The sequence below is a fragment of the Capra hircus genome, chromosome 22, assembly GCF_001704415.2.
Source record: "Capra hircus breed San Clemente chromosome 22, ASM170441v1, whole genome shotgun sequence".
In the NCBI taxonomy this organism is placed as follows: Eukaryota; Metazoa; Chordata; class Mammalia; order Artiodactyla; family Bovidae; genus Capra; species Capra hircus.
Genome location: NC_030829.1, coordinates 51330701 through 51349070, shown reverse-complemented (window position 1 = coordinate 51349070; position 18370 = coordinate 51330701). Strand labels below are relative to the sequence as shown.

The 18370-nt window shown below is 52.2% G+C and overlaps 2 protein-coding genes across 2 annotated transcripts; both read right to left on the bottom strand.

Moving 5' to 3' along the window:
* On the bottom strand, positions 183-8548 carry LOC102188264 (cytochrome b-c1 complex subunit 1, mitochondrial). The gene is made up of 13 exons (XM_005695988.3): positions 8431-8548; positions 8056-8196; positions 6237-6323; positions 5038-5167; positions 4656-4854; positions 4034-4113; positions 2434-2549; positions 2077-2220; positions 1785-1945; positions 1605-1690; positions 1215-1303; positions 813-888; positions 183-375 (listed from the first exon to the last, which is right to left on the bottom strand). The coding sequence occupies exons 1-13, from the start codon at positions 8497-8499 to the stop codon at positions 311-313; spliced, it is 1443 nt and encodes a 480-aa protein (XP_005696045.2). The 5' UTR covers positions 8500-8548; the 3' UTR covers positions 183-310.
* On the bottom strand, positions 16185-17060 carry TMEM89 (transmembrane protein 89). Its single transcript, XM_005695987.2, has 2 exons — positions 16741-17060; positions 16185-16392 (listed from the first exon to the last, which is right to left on the bottom strand). Exons 1-2 carry the CDS (start codon positions 17032-17034, stop codon positions 16207-16209), a joined length of 480 nt encoding a protein of 159 aa, XP_005696044.1. The 5' UTR covers positions 17035-17060; the 3' UTR covers positions 16185-16206.

The following is an 18370-nucleotide window of genomic DNA, read 5'->3' as shown; positions in this document are numbered from 1 at the left end:
GCTCCCCGCAGGCATCAAAGGCTTCCGGCCTCCATGCCGCAGCCCCCACACTCACCCCCAACTAAGGACATATCGCCCTGTGGGAAGGCAGAGCGTCTAGGACACGCAGGACCGGGGGAAGTCCCCACTCCCCCACCCATGGTCCACTGGGCTCCACGCCAATGACGAGAGGGTCGACGCAGTTCTCAATGCAAGACTTTATTGGTTGGTGGGTCAGCAGCAGCAGAGGTCTGAAGGACCGAGGTGGTGTGTTTATGGTGGAGGGACGGCGAACCCCGGCCCCGCCCTCTCGCCTGCACAGGCTTCCTGTCTAGAAGCGCAGCCAGAACATGCCGCTACGGATCCGGTTATAATCTGGAAGCTGTTCAATGGGGCCTGTGGGGAGAGGGTGGGGCGTCAGGGTGGGGTACCTGGGTGGTACAGGGACACCTGGCCCCGCGCCGCTCCCCACTCAAGAGCTGCCCAGAGCAGCACAAGGCAGGCTTTAGTGGAAAGAAGGTAAAGAACATTCCTCCAGGGGGTGCTGAGCCTGCCCCTTCATGCTCTGGCCTCTGGAGCCCCACCCCACACGCGGAGGTGTCCGTTACCTGGCGGGTGTGGGGTATTGATGGAGGCACCTTGGCAGGGAGTCAGGGAGCTGCCAGGACAGGTTTTCTGAGCAAGAACTCCCTGGCAGCCAGGCAGTTGGGCAGAGCCTCTTGGGGGCCCCAACTTGCTGCTCCCAATGAAAGTTGGGGGAAGCAGAGGCAGAGGGGAGGCCCAGACAACAGCCTGAGGCGGCGGCCAGAAAGCGGACCTTCCAGGCCACTCACCAAATCCAGCCACTGCTGGGCACTGGTCGTAGAAGTACTTGGAGCAGACCTCACGCACCACCCTGGCGTCCACCTCCTACAGGACGATGCAGAGGGCACGCTGAGTGGCAAGGCCCCTGGGGACCGGTCAACAGCATCCAGCCAGCCGAGACCTTCCCCGTGTACCGAGGAGCTGACCCCGCACCCGAACGGCGGCAGGGCTCCCCCGGCTATAGGCTTCCATGGGCCCCAGGCACCCGACAGCCACCCATGCCTCTGCCCTGCCCCGTGGGTTACACCACCGAGGCAGACCACACTGGAGGACACCGAGGTGCCCACAGGAGCAGTCTGCCTCAACTCCCCACCCTCTGCAAGTCGGCCAGCTCGAGACTCCCGAAGCCCTCTCCCCCAGCGGCCTGTTACCGCAATCCGGCTTTCCCACTCCGCCAGGGGAATGCGGCGGCCGTATGTCAGGAGACTGCGTCCGATGTCCTCACACACGGGAGTGGTGCCTGCAAGGGTGAAGGAAACTCACAGGGCCGCACCGAACCCCCAGGGCTCTGCGCTGACCTGGCCCTTGGCCTGACCCTAGACCACATTCCTCACCTGTACAACCTAACCAGTATCCATGGGCTTCTCGGGCCCGCCCACAAGGGGTCCCTGAAACCCCAGGCCCCTGGGGAAGGGGCAGCGGTGGGACATGACGTGGCCGCCAACGTCGTCCTTGCCAGTCTCGCTCAGGGGCACTGGTCGCGCTGGGACTGTCACCGCCTGTACCCACCCCACCCCTCGCTGCAGGGCTGCAGGACTCACCATCCAGATGAGACACCAGAGCATTTCGGAGGAGGTTTTTGCCGCGGACCACCTCACTCTCTGTGGCGCTGGTGCACAGGCGCATCCTAGGGCAGGGGCGGGGTGGGAGTCACCCTGAGAGATGCTGTGGCCCCCGAGCCTCCCACCCGCCGGGGCCAGCAGCAGCAGGCCGCCACTCACCACTGGCCCTGCAGGACGAACATCATGTCGTCGATGCTCATGTGGTCGCAGACGAAGTGCGCGCCCAGCAGCCCGGTGTCTGCGTAGCAGATGTTGAAGGTCTGGAAACTCTGGCACAGCTTGTTGGTCGCAGCAACGGAAGCCAGTGGGCTGGACAGGTGCTACCAGGGGCCAGGGTGGTCAGCACCCACCCTCCTCTCTGCCACCCGCCCCCTGAACCCGGCAGGATGAGCGCCCGGCGCCCAGCTGCCCCTCTTCCCTGAAGACGAGGTCCCCTCCCATGCCCACTCACCATGCCGCCACCATAGGTGCAGTCGTAGTGGCCGATGATGGCGTTGGCCACCTGGAGGGCCACGTTGTCTGGGTTGGCCCAGCCAGGCCCCTCCACTGCAATGGCCACGTGGGCCAGAGGCAGGCCGTCCTCACGGTGGCGGATCTGAAACGGGACATGGCAAAGCTGAGGGACAGCCAGACCTCCCCAGGGATGGCAAAGTTGCCAACTGTGGCTGGGAGCATGTGCACGCGAGCGTGACCACGTGTGCCTGGGAAGCAGCAGCCGTGGGACCCCGGCCCGACTCCCAAGGCACCCCCAGAGTCATGAAAGAGCCAGGCACACGGGAGCACCACCCCCACCCACCCCACAGCCCACCTCGCTGCCGGTGAAGCGGCACGGAGTGAGAGTGGGCACAGCGTCCTCGTCGTACGTCCCAGAGAGGCCGCTGAAGTGCTTCTGGGCGAGGTCAAGCAGCTGCCGGTGCTCCAGCCCTGCAGAGACGGACAGCGTGCTTACCGGTCAGCCAGGCCAAAGGACGGGCCCTCATGTGACGCACGGTACCACACACAAGACTGGTGCCCCCTGGGCATAATGCCACCCATCCTGCCTCGCCCCTCCAGCCCTTCCTCAAGCAGATTCTTTAGGGCTGGCGGGTGAGAGGGCACAAAAAAACGCCATGCAGGGCTGTGACTAGCTCTGGGGTCCCTGTGCCAAGGACATGGAGCAGCAATGTCACAAACTCAGGTCTCATGCCCTGCCGGACCTCCCCTCCACCAGAGGCTTCCGCTGCCCCAGCCCCCCAACCAGCAGGCGCTGTGGTAGGAAGCAGCGGCCCCAGCTACAGGCCGCCAGGTGCCTTTGCCTTTTATTCCTTCCTTCCTTGAGCTCAGATCCTGCAGGTCTGATGTGTCAGGAGCTCAAACTGCTCTTGGTTCACTAGCCCCAAGGTCACCAGCTGAGCTCCTCCTATCAGTCTCTCCTGTCCAGCCAGCTGCCGTTAAGTTGGGGCGGCATCCTTGACCTGCTCCTGTCCCCTCCTGGCTCAGACGTCCAACAGGCTTCCACCTACAAACCCATCTCGAGTTCATCCACTTCTCTCCCTTCCTCCTGCCACCTCCCACCAGGCACCTGCCGCAAGCCCTCCCTGCATCCGCCTGCTTCCGCTCTGGCCCCGATGTGCCAGCAGCTGCTGTTGTTCAGTCGCTAAGTTGTGTGCAACTCTGCGACCCCATGGACTGTAGCCCACCAGGCTTCTCTGTCCATGGGATTTTTTCAGGCATGAATACTGGGGTGGGTTGCATTTCCTTTTCCAGGGGATCTTCTTGACCCAAGGATCAAAGCCGCGTCTCCTGATTCATTACAGCGGAGCCACCAGGGACGCCCACGTGGCCGCAGAGCAAGCCTCCAATCACAGAGCAGCCCGTGACACCGCCCTGCCCCTCTGCACAGACCCCCGCTCCCCATGTAACTATACCCCATCACTCTTCAGCCCTCTGTTCAAATGACACGTGCTTCAAAAGTACCTCCCTAACCTCTGAGTCCCCCACAAAAATCCGCCAACCACACCGTGCCTTCCTTTCAGGGCACTTTCCATCTACCATCCGACGTCCAGTTTCCCACTGACAAGGCCGTGAGGAACAGGCTGGAGGCCTGAATCTCCCCCCAGCCTCAACCTGCGTCTCCAAGGACCAGGTGAGGCTGAGAAAGTCCTGAGGCCTGCAGAGGCCAGCAGGCCAACTGAGGCATGCATGAAATGCAAGCCGCAGCCCCAGGCAGCAGCAGAATGCCACCCCACCTCAGAGAGCACAGGACCGAGGTCACGGCCCTCAAGGACAGGACAGGGCGGGACCAGGGTCTGCGGGAATGGAGGATCCCCCACAGTCAGAACCAGGAGACCTGGCCCTGCTAATCAAGGCCGCAGCCCAGCCCAGCCCAACCCCCATTACCACAGGGCTTTAGCCAGCCCACTGCTCACCTCCAGCTGCTGCCAACACCATTCGGGGGGCCTTGTAATGCCGGTTGAGGTACTCGGTCAGGTCTGCCCGCGACAGCTTCCTGAAAGACACACCACCAAGGGGTCAACACTGCTCCCAAACCGCAGTGATGTGGGTCACACAAAATGGGGCTGAGGAGACAGACAAGGAGACGCGGCTTCACTGGATCCTTGCCCCGTCTCTGGCACTTGCCACTCTGGGGCCAAGAAGGCAGCCTTCACTGGGGCCTCTCATGTCCAACTTTAGGAAAGGCTTGGAGTCCCCTCCAAGGAGGGTGTGGGCTGACATGGGGGCTTGAGGGGCAGCGGCAGGGCTCCTCCTACCAGAGAACAAGAAGCCACGTGGAGGGACCCCCAGAGCACCCTCCTTCAGGCTGGTAGGACACACACATGGAAACAAAGCCTGCAGTTTGAGTGGGGACCACACAAACATTCAAGAAGACTCCTGGGGAACATGTGACAACACAGAAAATGTCTCCAGTTGTGCGAATTAGGAAAATGAATAGCAGAGGCACTCGGCCAACTAAATGCAAACTTCTGCGGCTGTGGCCCGCCCAGGCCCCAGTAAGGGGACGACCTGCCCCCTGGACCGGCCAGCTCGCACCTTACATTCTCACTGGGCCCCTCCACGGACTGGGCTAGAGGTGTGCCCTGGAAGGCCGTGGCGTGCAGGTAGTTGAAGACCACGTCCCGCATGGACGTGTCATTCTCCTGCAGCTCCTGCAGGATCACGTCCCGCTCCTTCTCAATCTGGGAGTCCTCGAGGCTGCAGTTCTGCACGATGTCGGCCAGGAGCTCTACAGCTGGGTGCAAGGAGGACAGATGTGGAGACAGTGACAGCATAAACCCCCCAGGCCTGAGCCCCTCGGTGCCAAGGCCCTTCTTTAAGGGTCACCCCATTCTTCAGTCAGGCCAGGGGCTCCCGAGCGCCTGTCCTCTGCACCCCCAGAGTCCTACCGTGTGCTGGCCTCGCGCTCCAGGCTTACCTTTTGGCAGGTCCTTTGATAACGCCTTAATGTAGTAAGCCGTGTGCTCCCGGGTTGTGTAGGCATTAAGATGGGCCCCCATGCTCTCCACTTCCTTCTCCAAGGCATTGCCAGGCCGATTCTTTGTTCCCTGGAACCAGACAGGAGCCACATGGGAGCCCAAGATCCCCCATCCTCATAGGCTGAAGTCCCAGCAGGACCACTGGTCCACAGGTAGCGCCCTCAGCAAAGACTCTGGGGTTGCAGGGCCCAGAGTCTGTGCTCACCAAGTGCTCAGCAGGCCTTAAGCTGATCAAGGCCACAGCATCGTGGACCGACAGAATGGAGACATCCCGGGGCCAGGGAAGAAGGGCATGCCCAAAGCAAGTGTTACCTGAAAGCCAGCACCCCCAACCAAGAGGGGGGACAGCTCAGGGGGAGCGCATGTGACCGCAGAGCACCCATACCAGCCTGACCTCACCAGCACTCGCTTACTGACAGTCACAGTCAGGTGACCTCACACCCGTGCTCCGGCAATGCTACTCCCCACTCTCTTTCACACCATTTATGACTCTGTGTGTGTGCCAGGGGCCTCTGTGGGGTTCAGCCTTCGTCCTGCGTGTGTGTGTGTGAGTACTGCTGTTCAGTGACACACACCTGCATGCTGAGACTGACACGCACATCTGTGACGCTGGAGCTGGCTAGCTGCCCATTGCTGCTCCACACCCTCACCAACCCTGTATCTTCTCTATTTTTCTCATTCGTTTAGAAACTCAGTGTCTACTCCATGCAAACACAGGGTGGCTAAGGGGTTGTTCTCATCCTCACGAAAGCTCCTACTCGATTCCACAAATCAGAGATACACAGCATTTTACAAAAACTAAGTTGCTGGGCTTGTTACAGTGCATGTGTACATCCACAATTCTACGTCCACGCAGGCAAACAACACAGGCCTGGCTTCTGGTGAAGAGCAGGGCTCCCATGCTCCTTGGGGTTTTTCTGGCTCTGGGGGCCTTGTGCAGGGGTTTACCAGGTAGGCGCTCACTCAGGAGAGGGCTGGCCCATGGGGCGTCTCCCAGGAAATCCAGACAGAGATCGCTTCCCTCCACCCCCTTGCTAAAAGTCCTAAGTGAGGAGGCTAACTTTTCTGACTTGCGCACTCAGGAGGGACAGCAGGAAGCCCTCAGTACAGGGGAGATGCAGCACTGTAGGAGCCTCACCTTGAAAGCCAGATGCTCCACAAAGTAGCCAGCCCCGTTGTTCTTCTCAGTCTCGTAACGGCTGCCGGCATCAATCCATACCCCCACCTGGACAAGAGATCACCAACAAAGCTAACAAACAAACAGAACAGACCCCAGCCCCCACTCACACCCAACCCTGCGGGATCCAGAACAAGCCCCAGACAGGGGCTCACGGTTCCAGGCGGGGGAAGACGTTCTCAGTGAGCCCTGAGATCCGATGCTCGGGCACCAGCTGACTGACTAGTCACACTGCATCACCTCTATCTAGTCCCTGCTCTAGTTTCTGACTAGTGACGAGACTCCCAGGGAGGCTCCTAACTGCACGTTCGCCTGTCCCATCACTGCAGAAAATTCTTAAAATTCAGTCTCACTTTTCAGTTGATTCTTTGTTTCTTCTTGGCAAACTACTAATCAGTTGCAAACAACTTTTTTTCTCCTTCCTATAAATTACACCATCTTTTTGTTCTGGAGATTGCGTTCTTTCGCCATTAGAGGAGGCTCATTCATACTTAAAAAATCTTTTTAATCAGACCTGGACACCTAACACTGCCAACACACCTTGGCACCCAATGAGAGATTCTTATAATTTTAATAGCTTCCTTGTGTGCTGTGAAATGCACATCACACTACTCACCCCCATGGTAACACAGATCTAATCTTTTCTTTTACTATTTGTATCATAGCTGATTGAAAATGCTCACCCTAAGAGATGTACATGTATGCTGTGTACCATAAATTCTTACATGAACAACATCTACTACCCATCTAACATCTTCAACAGATGCGTTTTATAATCCACAGTATTCCTTGATTACAACTGGCAGCATCCTTTCTCTGGCACTTGAGCACAGCAGTGCTCCTTAAGATCAAGGGCATCTTTTGTTTCGTTTTTGCTCTCAGTCGCTAAGTCACAACCGACTCTTTGTGACCCCATGGACTGTAGTCTGCCAGGCTTCTCTGCCATGGGATTTCCCAGGCAAGAATACCACAGTGCGTTGCCACTTCCTTCTCCAAGGGATCTTCCAGACCCAGGGATCGAACCCATTTCTCTTGTGTCTCCTGCATTAGCAGGTGGGTTCTTTTGCCACTGAGCCACCTGGGAAGCCCTGGGCATCTTAGTGTCCATGAAATACAGCATTCTCGATCAAGTTTTCTTAACAGGCTGTGTGCCTGCTTATACAGGTGTCATGTAGTAAGAAAGTGGCCCATCACTTTTTGCAGTGTTCAGTCACAACCTGTATCACAGGACATTATTCCTGGAAAAAAAAGAATTTACCAATTTACCAATCAAACCACTTGCAGAGGGCATGGGGTTGGAATGAGAACGAGAAAGATCGCCTCTTGAGAATCTTCTCTCCTGTTTACCTAACCAAGATATCTATCTTTGAGCCAATCTTCAGGAAAATTATCCATTAACTGGAATTTTCAAGTGGTTTTCTTTTGCAATACATTTCCAATCTAGCCAAGGGATTATGACTTTGGGCCATGAGGCTGGCAATTACCTAAGTCTCTGAATCCCATTTTCCTCATTGAAGGATGACTTCTTTCATATGGGCTGCTAAAAAAAAAGCTGAAAAGGGGGTTGGCCTCCTGACTGGCAGGCATCACATGTTAAGTGAGTGTTGGTTTAGTGAGAACTGCCTCCATGGGTAGAATCGCGACTGTAGTGGGAGGATCAATCCTCAGGGTGACTGAGGAGAGTCTGACCGAAACCACAGAGCCCAAGGTCACACCCCGACCTGGGAAAGGAGGCCGTGCCCCATACGGAGGCACCCTCCTGACAGCGGACTCCGCTCACCGTGCAGGTAGGCTGGGAAGACTGCTCCGAGGCCACTCGCAGCCCGTTGTCCAGCTGGCTGACCTGAGTCTCTGGCACGCTCTGGAGGGCCTGGGCGTAGGTGGCGGTGCCCCTCAAGTCAGACGACCTCAGCAGGGCCGGCTGTTGGAAAAGGGCGACCGGGACTGAGGACTAGAATAGGGGGTCGCTCCTCAGCTTGCAGGCCTGCAGTGTGGGATCCCCGTCCACGAGACTCCCATTCACGCCCTCGGCCGTGACCTTCCCACGGCCCTGACCCCGCGACCTCCCCATTCTCCACGGGCACTAACAGCCCGCTCCCAGTCCGCGTTCCGAAGCCCCGCTCCCCACAGCTCTGCGCTCTCGTTGCCACCTCACCGAGCGGCGGGTGCGCAGCAGCACTCGCGTCCCGGCGCCAGCTGCCCGGCAAACCGCGGAAGCCGCCATCTTCTAAGCCACAGCGGACGCTGGGCCGCGCCACGCATGCGTAGAGGCGCCAGGCGCAGGCGCAGTACTGGGGTCTTGGCGCTCGGCCGCCCCCTGGCGGAGGAGACCGGAAATATTCATTTACTCCCTGCAGGTCGCTGCTTCCTGTCTTCGCGTCCCTGGGTACCAGCGCGCATCAATGCCCCTGGCTAGGCATCGTCCTGCTCAGGTCTGTTCTGGATCCAGTTCATCTTCCCCCTTCACTCGTGAAAGAGTGCCCGACGTTTCTTACGAACCGTGCGCGCCTCGACTGCACTGAGTGCTCGGAGTGGGCGAGCGGGCCGGAAGCGCAAGCACAGCGTGTTTGCGAACCGCAACCCGAGGGCTAAAGCACCAGGCTGGAACCTAGGACTGCTGGGCGACTATTGAAAAGTCACGGTTTTCTTTTTAAAGGAACCGAGTAAATTCAGATGGTTGATATGGAAAGAATTTAGCAATATATTGCTAAGAAAAAAGGAACCATTTTAGAGACTAATTTGTGAAAAAGATTCCTTGTTTGGAAAACAAAACACACAAGAGGACTTGCATAGACAACATAGAGAATTCCTAGAAACTCACTGTAAAGTCTCAGTCAGATGACTTACAGAAAATAAATTCATGGGAAGGGGAAAGAGGCTACCATTTTCACACTTCTGTTTTCTTTTAATACATGATTTAAAATTTTTAGGGAATTCTCTGGCAGTCCAGTGGCTAGGACTTGGCGCTTTCACTGCAGTGGCTGGGATTCAATCCCTTGTTGGGTGACTTAAGATCCTACAAGCGGCTATGCATGGTCAGAAATTTAAAAAAAAAAAAGTAAAATAAAACTTTTATTAAAAGTATTTGTTGCTTTTGCAATAATGGTATATTTCTGAACTGAACTTCCTTATACAGGTATGTGAGATATTTTGTGACCTTTCAAAATATCACTCAATGAAAATAGAACTTTCTTTTATGAAAATGAAACAGAAGGGGCTTCCCTGGTGGCTCAGTGGTAAAGAATCCACCTGCCAGTGCAGAAGACACTGGTTTGAGACCTCATCTGGGAAGATCCCACATGCCAAAGAGCAGTTAAGCCCATGCAGCACAACTGTTGAGCCTGTGCCCCAGAGCCCTTGTGCCACAACTGTTGAAGCCCCCACACCCTAGAGCCCCTGCTTGGAACAAGAGGGCATCACCACAGTGAGAAGCCTGAGCACCCCGAGGAGGAGCAGCGCTGGCTCACTGCAGCTAGAGAAAGTCCATACAGCAACGAAGACACAACACAGCCAAAAATAAACAAGCAAAATTATGTTAAACATCACAGAGAAGATGCTTAAGTGTGCACTGATTAATATCTTGTAAACTAAAATGACATTATCATGTAGAAGTACAGTTTTTTTAAAATTACTGGTGTTTTGAACCATGTTATATTTACAGAAAATCTGAGCAGAAAGTACAGAATTTCCCATATATACCTGCCCACATACAGCCATGCACAATTTGCCTTATTAATATCTTACCTTATTCTGATAACTTTGTTAGAATTAATGAATCAGTATTGACACATTTATTATTACTAAAGTGCAAAATTCTTGGACTTCCCTGGTGGCTCAGCTGGTAAAGAATCCGCCTGCCATGTGGGAGACCTGGGATGGATCCCTGGGTTGGGAAGATCTCCTGGAGAAAGGAAAAGCTACCCACTCCAGTATTCTGGCCTGGAGAATTCCATGGACTGTATAGTCCATGGGGTTGCAAAGAGTTGGACATGACAGAGCAACTTTGACTTCATAGTTTATTCAGATTCCCTTAGTTCATTTTCATCTAATGCCCTTTTTTGTTCTAGGATCCTGTCCAGGATACCACATTACATTTCATTGTCATGTTTTCTTAGGCTCCTCTTGCTATGACGCAATTCCTTCCAGTGACCAGCACACTGCGTACCTTCCTTCCAGCAGTGTGCCTGCGCACGCAGTCATTTCAGTCGTGTCCAACTTCTTGCAACCACATGGACTGGAGCCCACCGGGCTCCTCTGTTACTGGGATTTTCCAGGCAAGAATACTGGACTGGTTGCCATTTCCCCCTCCAGGGGATCTTCCTGACCCAGGGATTGAACCCACATCTCCTGCATTGCAGGCAGATTCTTTACCCACTGAGCCACCTGGGAATCCCTCCAAAGAGCTCACTGCCTTCAATTCCTCTCCTCCCACTCTCTCCCAAAGCGACTCCGAGTCCACCCCTATTCATTCTTCCAAAACCACCCCCTATTCATTCCTCCAAAACCTCAGCTGTAAAGGTCATCCGTGAACTCCAGGTTGCTAAATCCAGTGGCCAGTTCTCAGTCTCGTTTAACCTGGTTGGACACATTTTCCTCCTTAGAGCCTCATCTCTTCTCCACGTTTATTTCCCATTCTTTCCTACTGTCCCACCTCCCTGGACACTCCTCCTTAGCTCCTCTGCTAATTCTGCTTCACCTCCGACTTGTAGACAATGACTGCGCAGGGCTCAATCCTGGCACCTCTTCCCTTCCTGATCAAAGCCTTCTCTCTGGTCACCTCATCCAGTCCCATGGCTTCAGTGCGTCTACACCGACAGAGGCTCCTGTATTCCCATCATCTACTCACCGTCTCCCCTGGAGAGCTAACAGGCATTTCGATTTAACATGCTAAACTCTTTACTTTCCCTCCCAAACTTGTTCCTTCCTTCCATAACTGTCTTCATCTCAGTAAATGATGCTTCCATTAGCCAAGTTGCTCAGGCTAAAAATCTAGGACTCGTCCTTGACTCCTCTCTCTCTAAATCCACACCCAGCACCTACCCCCCACCCCTGCTTCCTCACCCCCCCCCCCACCCCGATACCCTGGGGTGAGAAGGGAAGGACAAAGACAACCAGGAAGTGTGATGTGGTAGATGCTGTTTCAAGAGATTGGTCAAAAAGGAAATGCTACTAAAAGGTCAAGTACAAGTAATGGTCATTGCAATAATGTGGCAAGAGTCTTGGATGAGTCACTGATTTTCTGAAATTTACTTGGCATATGGGGGGAGGTGAGATCAAAATATCTTCCCCCCTAAATTGCAAGCAGATTTTTGTAACAAGTTTTGTTTTGTTTTGTTGGCCATGCTGTGCTGTACACAGAATCGAATCCACACCCCCGGCAGTGGCAATGTGGAGTCCTAATCACTGGACCAGCAGGGAAGTGCTGGAACAGCAATTCTTGACTAGGCCGCCTTTCTCTATCCATGTCTGGGACTCCTTTTATTTCCCCCAGAAATTCTCAAAACTATAAAGCAGTCCATGTAGGCTGTCTGAGAGGGCTCTAACACTCACCTTATTCTTCTCACTTAATATTTGTTTGATATACACTTAAGCTTATTGGTCTTGAGTTATTCTTTTTATGTGTTTATCTTAGTGTTTAAATCATGCTAACATGTACATAACATTTAGCATCTGTATTATTACATCTTAATTATTACACAGCTAAGTGTGTATTAATTACAGTGGTATTAGTTACATTCAAAATGCTCTGCAGAGAATTCCCTGGCAGTTCAGTGGTTATAACTTGGTGTTTTCACTGCCAAAGCCTAGGTTCAATCCCTGGTCTGGGAAGTAAGATCCTGTAAGCTGTGTGATGTGGCAAAAAAATATATACATATATATTATGCAACATTACCACTATCTACTTTCAAAACTTTTCTTCATACCAAACAGAAACTGTATTTCCATTAAGCAATAACTCACCATTTCCACTTTCCTTGAATCTCTAACCACCTCTATTCTACTTTCTGTCTCAATGAACTTGTCTATTCTAGGTACCTTGTATAACTGGGATCATACAGTATTTGTTGTTTAAAAGATAACAGGCCCAAAATAGAGTCGCTTATGCTAAGCAGCATGCCACCAAACCAAGTCTTAATTTTAGCTTGGGCCCTCCTAGAAATTAACTCTTAAAGCAGTTGAGCAGGAATCACCTGATCAATACTACTTCATCTGCCTAATAAACCATGCCATTCCCTAAAGGACAAGAAATTTGCAGTAACCAACTGCTTTTTTTTTTTTTTTTTTGCCAACTATAGTATCTTTGTTCATACTCCCTTTTACCTATAAAAGTCTTCCACTTTTGTTCAGTTCCTGGGAGTTCTTTTCTTTTATAATATTTATCTATTTACTTACTTGGGTGGTTGTGCCAGGCCTTAGTTGCTGTGCACCCGCAGAATCCTTAGTTGTGGCCCAGGGATCGAACCCAGGCCTCCTGCATTGGGAGTGTGGATCTTAACCCCTGAGCCACCAAGAAATGGTGGAACTCTTTCCTATCTGCCAGACTGGATGTGCCTGATTTGAATCAAATTTTGTTCAAATAAACTCTTAAAAATTTCAGCATGCCTCCGTTTATCTTTCAACATTGTCCTTTTATGTTTGGCTTATTCCACTTAGCATGATGTTTATCTATTCATCTGTAGGCGAACATGGCCTCTTTCCACCTTTTGGTTATTGTGAATAATGCTACACTGAACGCCAACTGACATACAAGCATCTGTGTGAGACCCTGCTTTCAATTATTTTGGTATTTACAGAGGAGTGGAATTGCTGGGTCATATGGTAATTCTATTTGTAGTTTTTTAAGGAATCACCAAACTGTTTTCTAATAGCGGTTGTGCCATTTTACATCCCTGCCAGCAATGCAGGAGTGTTCTAATTTCTCATATTTTCACCAATATTTATAATTTTTCCATTTTTTTTCCTCATAATAGCCATCCTAATGGGGGTGACATCATATCTCACTGTGGTTTTGATTTGTATTTTCATAATGACTAGTGATGTTGAGCATTTTTTCAGGCAGTTATTGGCCACTTGTATATCTTCTTTAGATAATCTATTCAAGTCCTTTGCCCATTCTTGAATTTGGTTGGTGTCATTGAATTGTAGGAATTCTTTGGGTATCCTGGATATTAGTCCCTCATTAGATATACAATTTGCAAATATTTTCTCCCATTTTGTGAGGTCTCTTTTGACTGTCTTGATAATTCTTTGATGCACAGATTTTTTATTCTGATGAAATCCAATTTATCTATTTTTTTCCCCATTACCTGTTCTTTTAATGTGAATCTCCAAGAGTATGAAAATTGCATCTATGGTTTCTTCTAAGAGTTTTATGGTTTTAACTTTTCAATTTAAATCTTTGATCCTTTTATTTGTATATGTTATCAGGTAAGGGTTTAACTTCATTCTTTTGCATGTGGATATTGAGTTTTCTCAGCACCATTTTTTGAAAAGATTCTCTTTTCCCCGTTAAATGGCCTTGGCACTCTTGAAAATCAACTGAACATACTTGTGAACATTTCTTTCTGGGCTTTCTATTTTTCATTGGTCTATACATCTGACTTGTATGCCAATAACGCACTGTTTTGATTCCAGTACATTTATAGTACAGCTTGGAAATCAGAAAGTAAGAGTCCTCCAACTTGGTTCTTCTTTTCCAAAATTGTTCTGGCTATTTAGTGTCCCTTGAGATTCCATATAAATTTTAGGATGGGCTATTTTACTTCTCTGACAAAACACTATTGGGATTTTCATAGGGATTACCTTGAATCTGTAGACCACTCTGGGTAGTATTGCCATTTTAACAGTATGAAGTCCTACAATCAAAGAACATGGAATGACTATTTATTTAGATTTTCTTTAATTTCTTTCAGCAGCATTTTGAAGCAAGAAGCAATCCGGCAGCACCTTCAGCACTTCCCTTGGAAATTTCATCTGCTAAGTATTCAAGTTCATTATTTACAAGTCCTGCTTTCCATTCAGTATGGGTTATGATTCCACTAAGCTTCCCACGACTATTTAACAAAGATTCCTCTGACTCCTAGTTTCCAGTAACATGTTCCTATTTTTCTTCTGAGCCCTCTCTGGCAACATTCTTAATGTCCACATTTCTGCTAACAGCTGGTTGAAGACACTTTTGTCTTTTTCTGTTATGTTCACCTACTCAATGGACATGAATTTAAGCAAACTCCAGGAGATGGTGAAGGACAGGGAGGATTAGCGTGCTGCAGTCCATGGGGTCGCAAAGAGTTGGACACAACTTAGCAACTGAACAACAACAATTGTGCTCTCTGACATCCTTTCAGTCTTTGCTTACTGCTCAATTCCGCAGCCACTTCCACATTTTTAGGATTTGTTACAGCAGTACCTCTCACTCTTGATACCAACATCCATAGCAGTTTTCTACTGCTGCTACAACAAATCACTACAGACTTAATTGCTTAGAAGAAATCAAATTTATTATCTCGCAGTTCTGTAGGCCCCAGATCCAATACGGATGTCACTGGGCTAAAATCAAGACATGAGCAGGGCTGTTGTTTCTTTCTGGAGGCTCAAGCAGAGTATGTGCCCTTGGTCATTCAGGTTGTTGGCAGAACTAAGATCCTGGTGGTTGAAGGACTGAGGTTTCTGTTTTCTTGCTGGCAGTTACCCAAGGGTCATTCCCAGCTTCTAGAGGCCAGCTGGATTCCTTGGATCTTTGGGTGGTGGAAGATCTCTGCCACCATCTTCAAAGCCAGCAGCAGAGGATTACTACCACACACTTTGACCAACTCTCCTGCCCTCCTCTTCCACTTCTTAGGGCTCATGCAATTACACTGGGCCCACCAAAATAATCCAGAACAATCTTCCCATTGTAATGTCTTTCAGCTTAATTCCAGCTGCAAAAATCCTTTCCACTATGGACTGTAAAATATTTATAGATTCCATGGATATCTTGAGGACTATTATTCTGGCCTACTACAGACTCTCTTTGACCAACTCCTGCCCCCATCCCCAGCCTGCTCTCTCCTGTGCCTCAGAGTTCCTTCTCTCCCCTGAAATCCTGACCACCTTACAGCTCCTGCAACAGGTCAAAGTCTCTTTCCCCATCTGGCCCTTGTATGTGCTAATCCTTCTGCCTGGAGATCTCCTCCTCCTCTTATCACTCCACTCATCCTTCAGGTTCCAGCAATCAGCCCTGCTCCACCCCAACTGGGCTAGCATACCTCTCTGCAGAGAAATTGCCTTTTTGAGTCTGCTTCACCACCACCTCCACCCTCCCCTGTCTGTGAGTGGGTGAGGGAGGAGCCAGTTCTCTTCTGCACATCAGGAGATCCTGATGCCCAGCCTATGGTCGAGGAAGGGAAGGAGGGGGCGGTGAAGGTCCCTTGAGGAGCCCTCATCCCACTTCCAAGGGGTCTTAGAGCAAGAGCCACTTAGGTGCCTCAGCGTGTTTAAGATGTCATAAAGATGAAGGCTCCCAGGGCCCACCCTCTAACCCCCAGCCCCAGCTCAGGCCCCGCAGACTCAACCAGGAGCCCTAGCTGACTCAGCCACATGGTCACCTCTGGGCTGCCCTCCCCGGACCACCCACATCTACCCTGATGGCCAAATCTCCTCCCCACCACACTGAGGACCCCTGAGAAGCCCCAGAGGAACAGTTGTATTTGTGAGCGTGATCCCTAAAGAGGAGGGCTGAGTTGGGATGGGGCGAGCATGGAGCAGTGTGAGCCAGCCCAGGCCCTACCTGCCCCGCCATTGAGGGGCACTGAGGCCTCGATGGGTCTGCTGGATCTAAAAGTAGGAAAGGGGCATAGGGTCCTGACAGGTCTGGAGAGAATGAGACACACTGGCCTGAGCCTGGTCCAACAAGCCACAACGAGCCACCACGCAGAGAGAGGAGAGTGTTGGGTCACCCGGTCTGGGCGGGAGTCCCCTTTATTTGGGAGCGCTGCTGGGTGGCCAGACGCTGCAGGTAGCACTCGATGTGGAGCAGGAGGGCATCCAGCATATGCAGGACGCCGAGGAGGAGGGCGCGGTCTGAGATCGGGCGCTGTCGTTTCCAAGTGGCGCAAGGGTGGGAGGCCAGCTGTGGATGCTGAGGACAGGACCAAGAGGCAGGAGTGAGAACACAGGGAAGGGACAGAGGCGTGCTGGGAAGTGGGGGCTTAGGGTGATGGAGGATCAGGGAGCCCCATGTGGTCGTGGGGCCCATGCAGGCTGGGTGAGGCTAGAGATATTACAGGGGGAAGACGGGACAGGTACCCCCCCAGCACGGGAAGTGGCCAGGGGGAGGATGGGATAGGGTACCACCCACAGGAAATGGCCGGGGACTGTTGGCTGTGGACAGACGTAAGGCCCCTGGGGAGGAAGTGATGGGGGAGGGGCGGCAGGAGACATGAGTGGGAACAGAGGTAGGAGGCAGTGGGGACGGAGCCCGGCTCACCTCGCTCTTAGAGGCCTGTGAACGCCGCCGCTGCATCAGCGCACGGCTGAGCATCAGCATCATGGTCGTGGTGACCGTGACCCCAGCCACTGGGTAGATGCGGTTCGTCCCCAGGCCTGTCCAGTAGCCGGGACAGCCCAGGCTGCTCTCACAACCCTCCCGGCTGCGTGGCTGGCACCCCCAGGGCTGTAAGTCCAGCCCCACCTGGTACCACATGGGCCGTGACCAGGCGTGGGTGCAGATGGGCCTCGTCAGCAGAAGCAGCCATGGGAGGAAGCACTGCGTGTGCAGCATGGCTGCGGCAAGTGCCGGGGGCCAGAACCTGGGCGCCTGGCAACGGGCAAACACCCCTCCCCCGGGCGAGCAGGTGAGGCAGGAGGTTCCGGCTGGGCCCGTGGACTTCAGGAGGGGCAGCACGGCCAGGAACCACGGGATGGGGGGGCAGGCTGGGGGTCCAGAGCCAAAGGCATGCCCCCTCTCCCCTCCTCTTCACCTAGCATCCAACCCCTAAAATTCTAGCCCCCACAACTCCTAATGCGGCTCTCCACCAGCGACAGGCCAATCAAGCTGAGTGTAGACATGCTCCCTGCTTCCCAGACTCAGCCCCAAGGACCACTCGTGAACACCCAAAAATGTGGGCGCATACTCTCAGGAAAAAAGTCTGAAGGCTCGCCCTGGCCTGTGAGGCGCTCCATGCTCTGGTCTCCCCTGCTGACCCATGCAGACCATGCTGGTGTTGCTTAAACACATCCTACGCCAGGAGCACTGTCCAAAAAGATGACTGGATGGCAACTCAAGCGTCACCTGCTCCCTGAGCCTCCCTTCTAGAACCATCCTGGGTAACACAGTCCCGTCTCTCCGACGTGACCCTGCTTTATTTTCTTCAAAGCATCTCTAAGTACAGGTACACCTCAAGGATACTGTGCTTCAGTCCCAGCCCACCAAACAAAATACAGAGTGAGTCACATGACTTTTTTTGGTTTTTCAGTGCATATAAAAGTTACGTTTACACTACACGGTATTCTATGACTCATGGAATAGCATTATGTCTAAGAAAAAGTACATACCTTAGTAAAAAAAAAATCACTTTATTGCTAAAAATTGAGAACCATCATTGGAGCCTTTGGCAAGTCATAACACTAACAAAGATCACTGATCACAGATCCTCATAACAAAATTGAAAAAGTATGAAATATTGTGAGAATCACAATGTAACAGAGACACACAGTGAGCAACTGTTAGAAAAATGGTATCAATAGACTGGCTCCAATGCAGGGTTGCCACAGACCTTCAATCTGTAAAAAAATAAAAAAATACAGCGCAAGACACAAAGTCTCCCTGTATCTACAGGTCTATGTGTGTGGTTTCCCTTCCACTCCAGCACCTACGCTTCACTTGACCAGTATTTACCCAGCACCTCCAGGTGCCAGGCACTGTTCCTTGTGGCTGGAGACTGTGACATCGTGACAGGCAGTGTGACCGAGTGAAAAAGCACCCTGACTTCCTGGGCAAGGATGTGGGGGGTGGAGGCAAGGACAGATGATTCGTGAACACAGAGCAAGGCACTGAAGGCCAGGAGGGAGACAGGCAGGGGGGCCAGGCAAGGGGGGCCCCCGTCCACAGGCCCAGC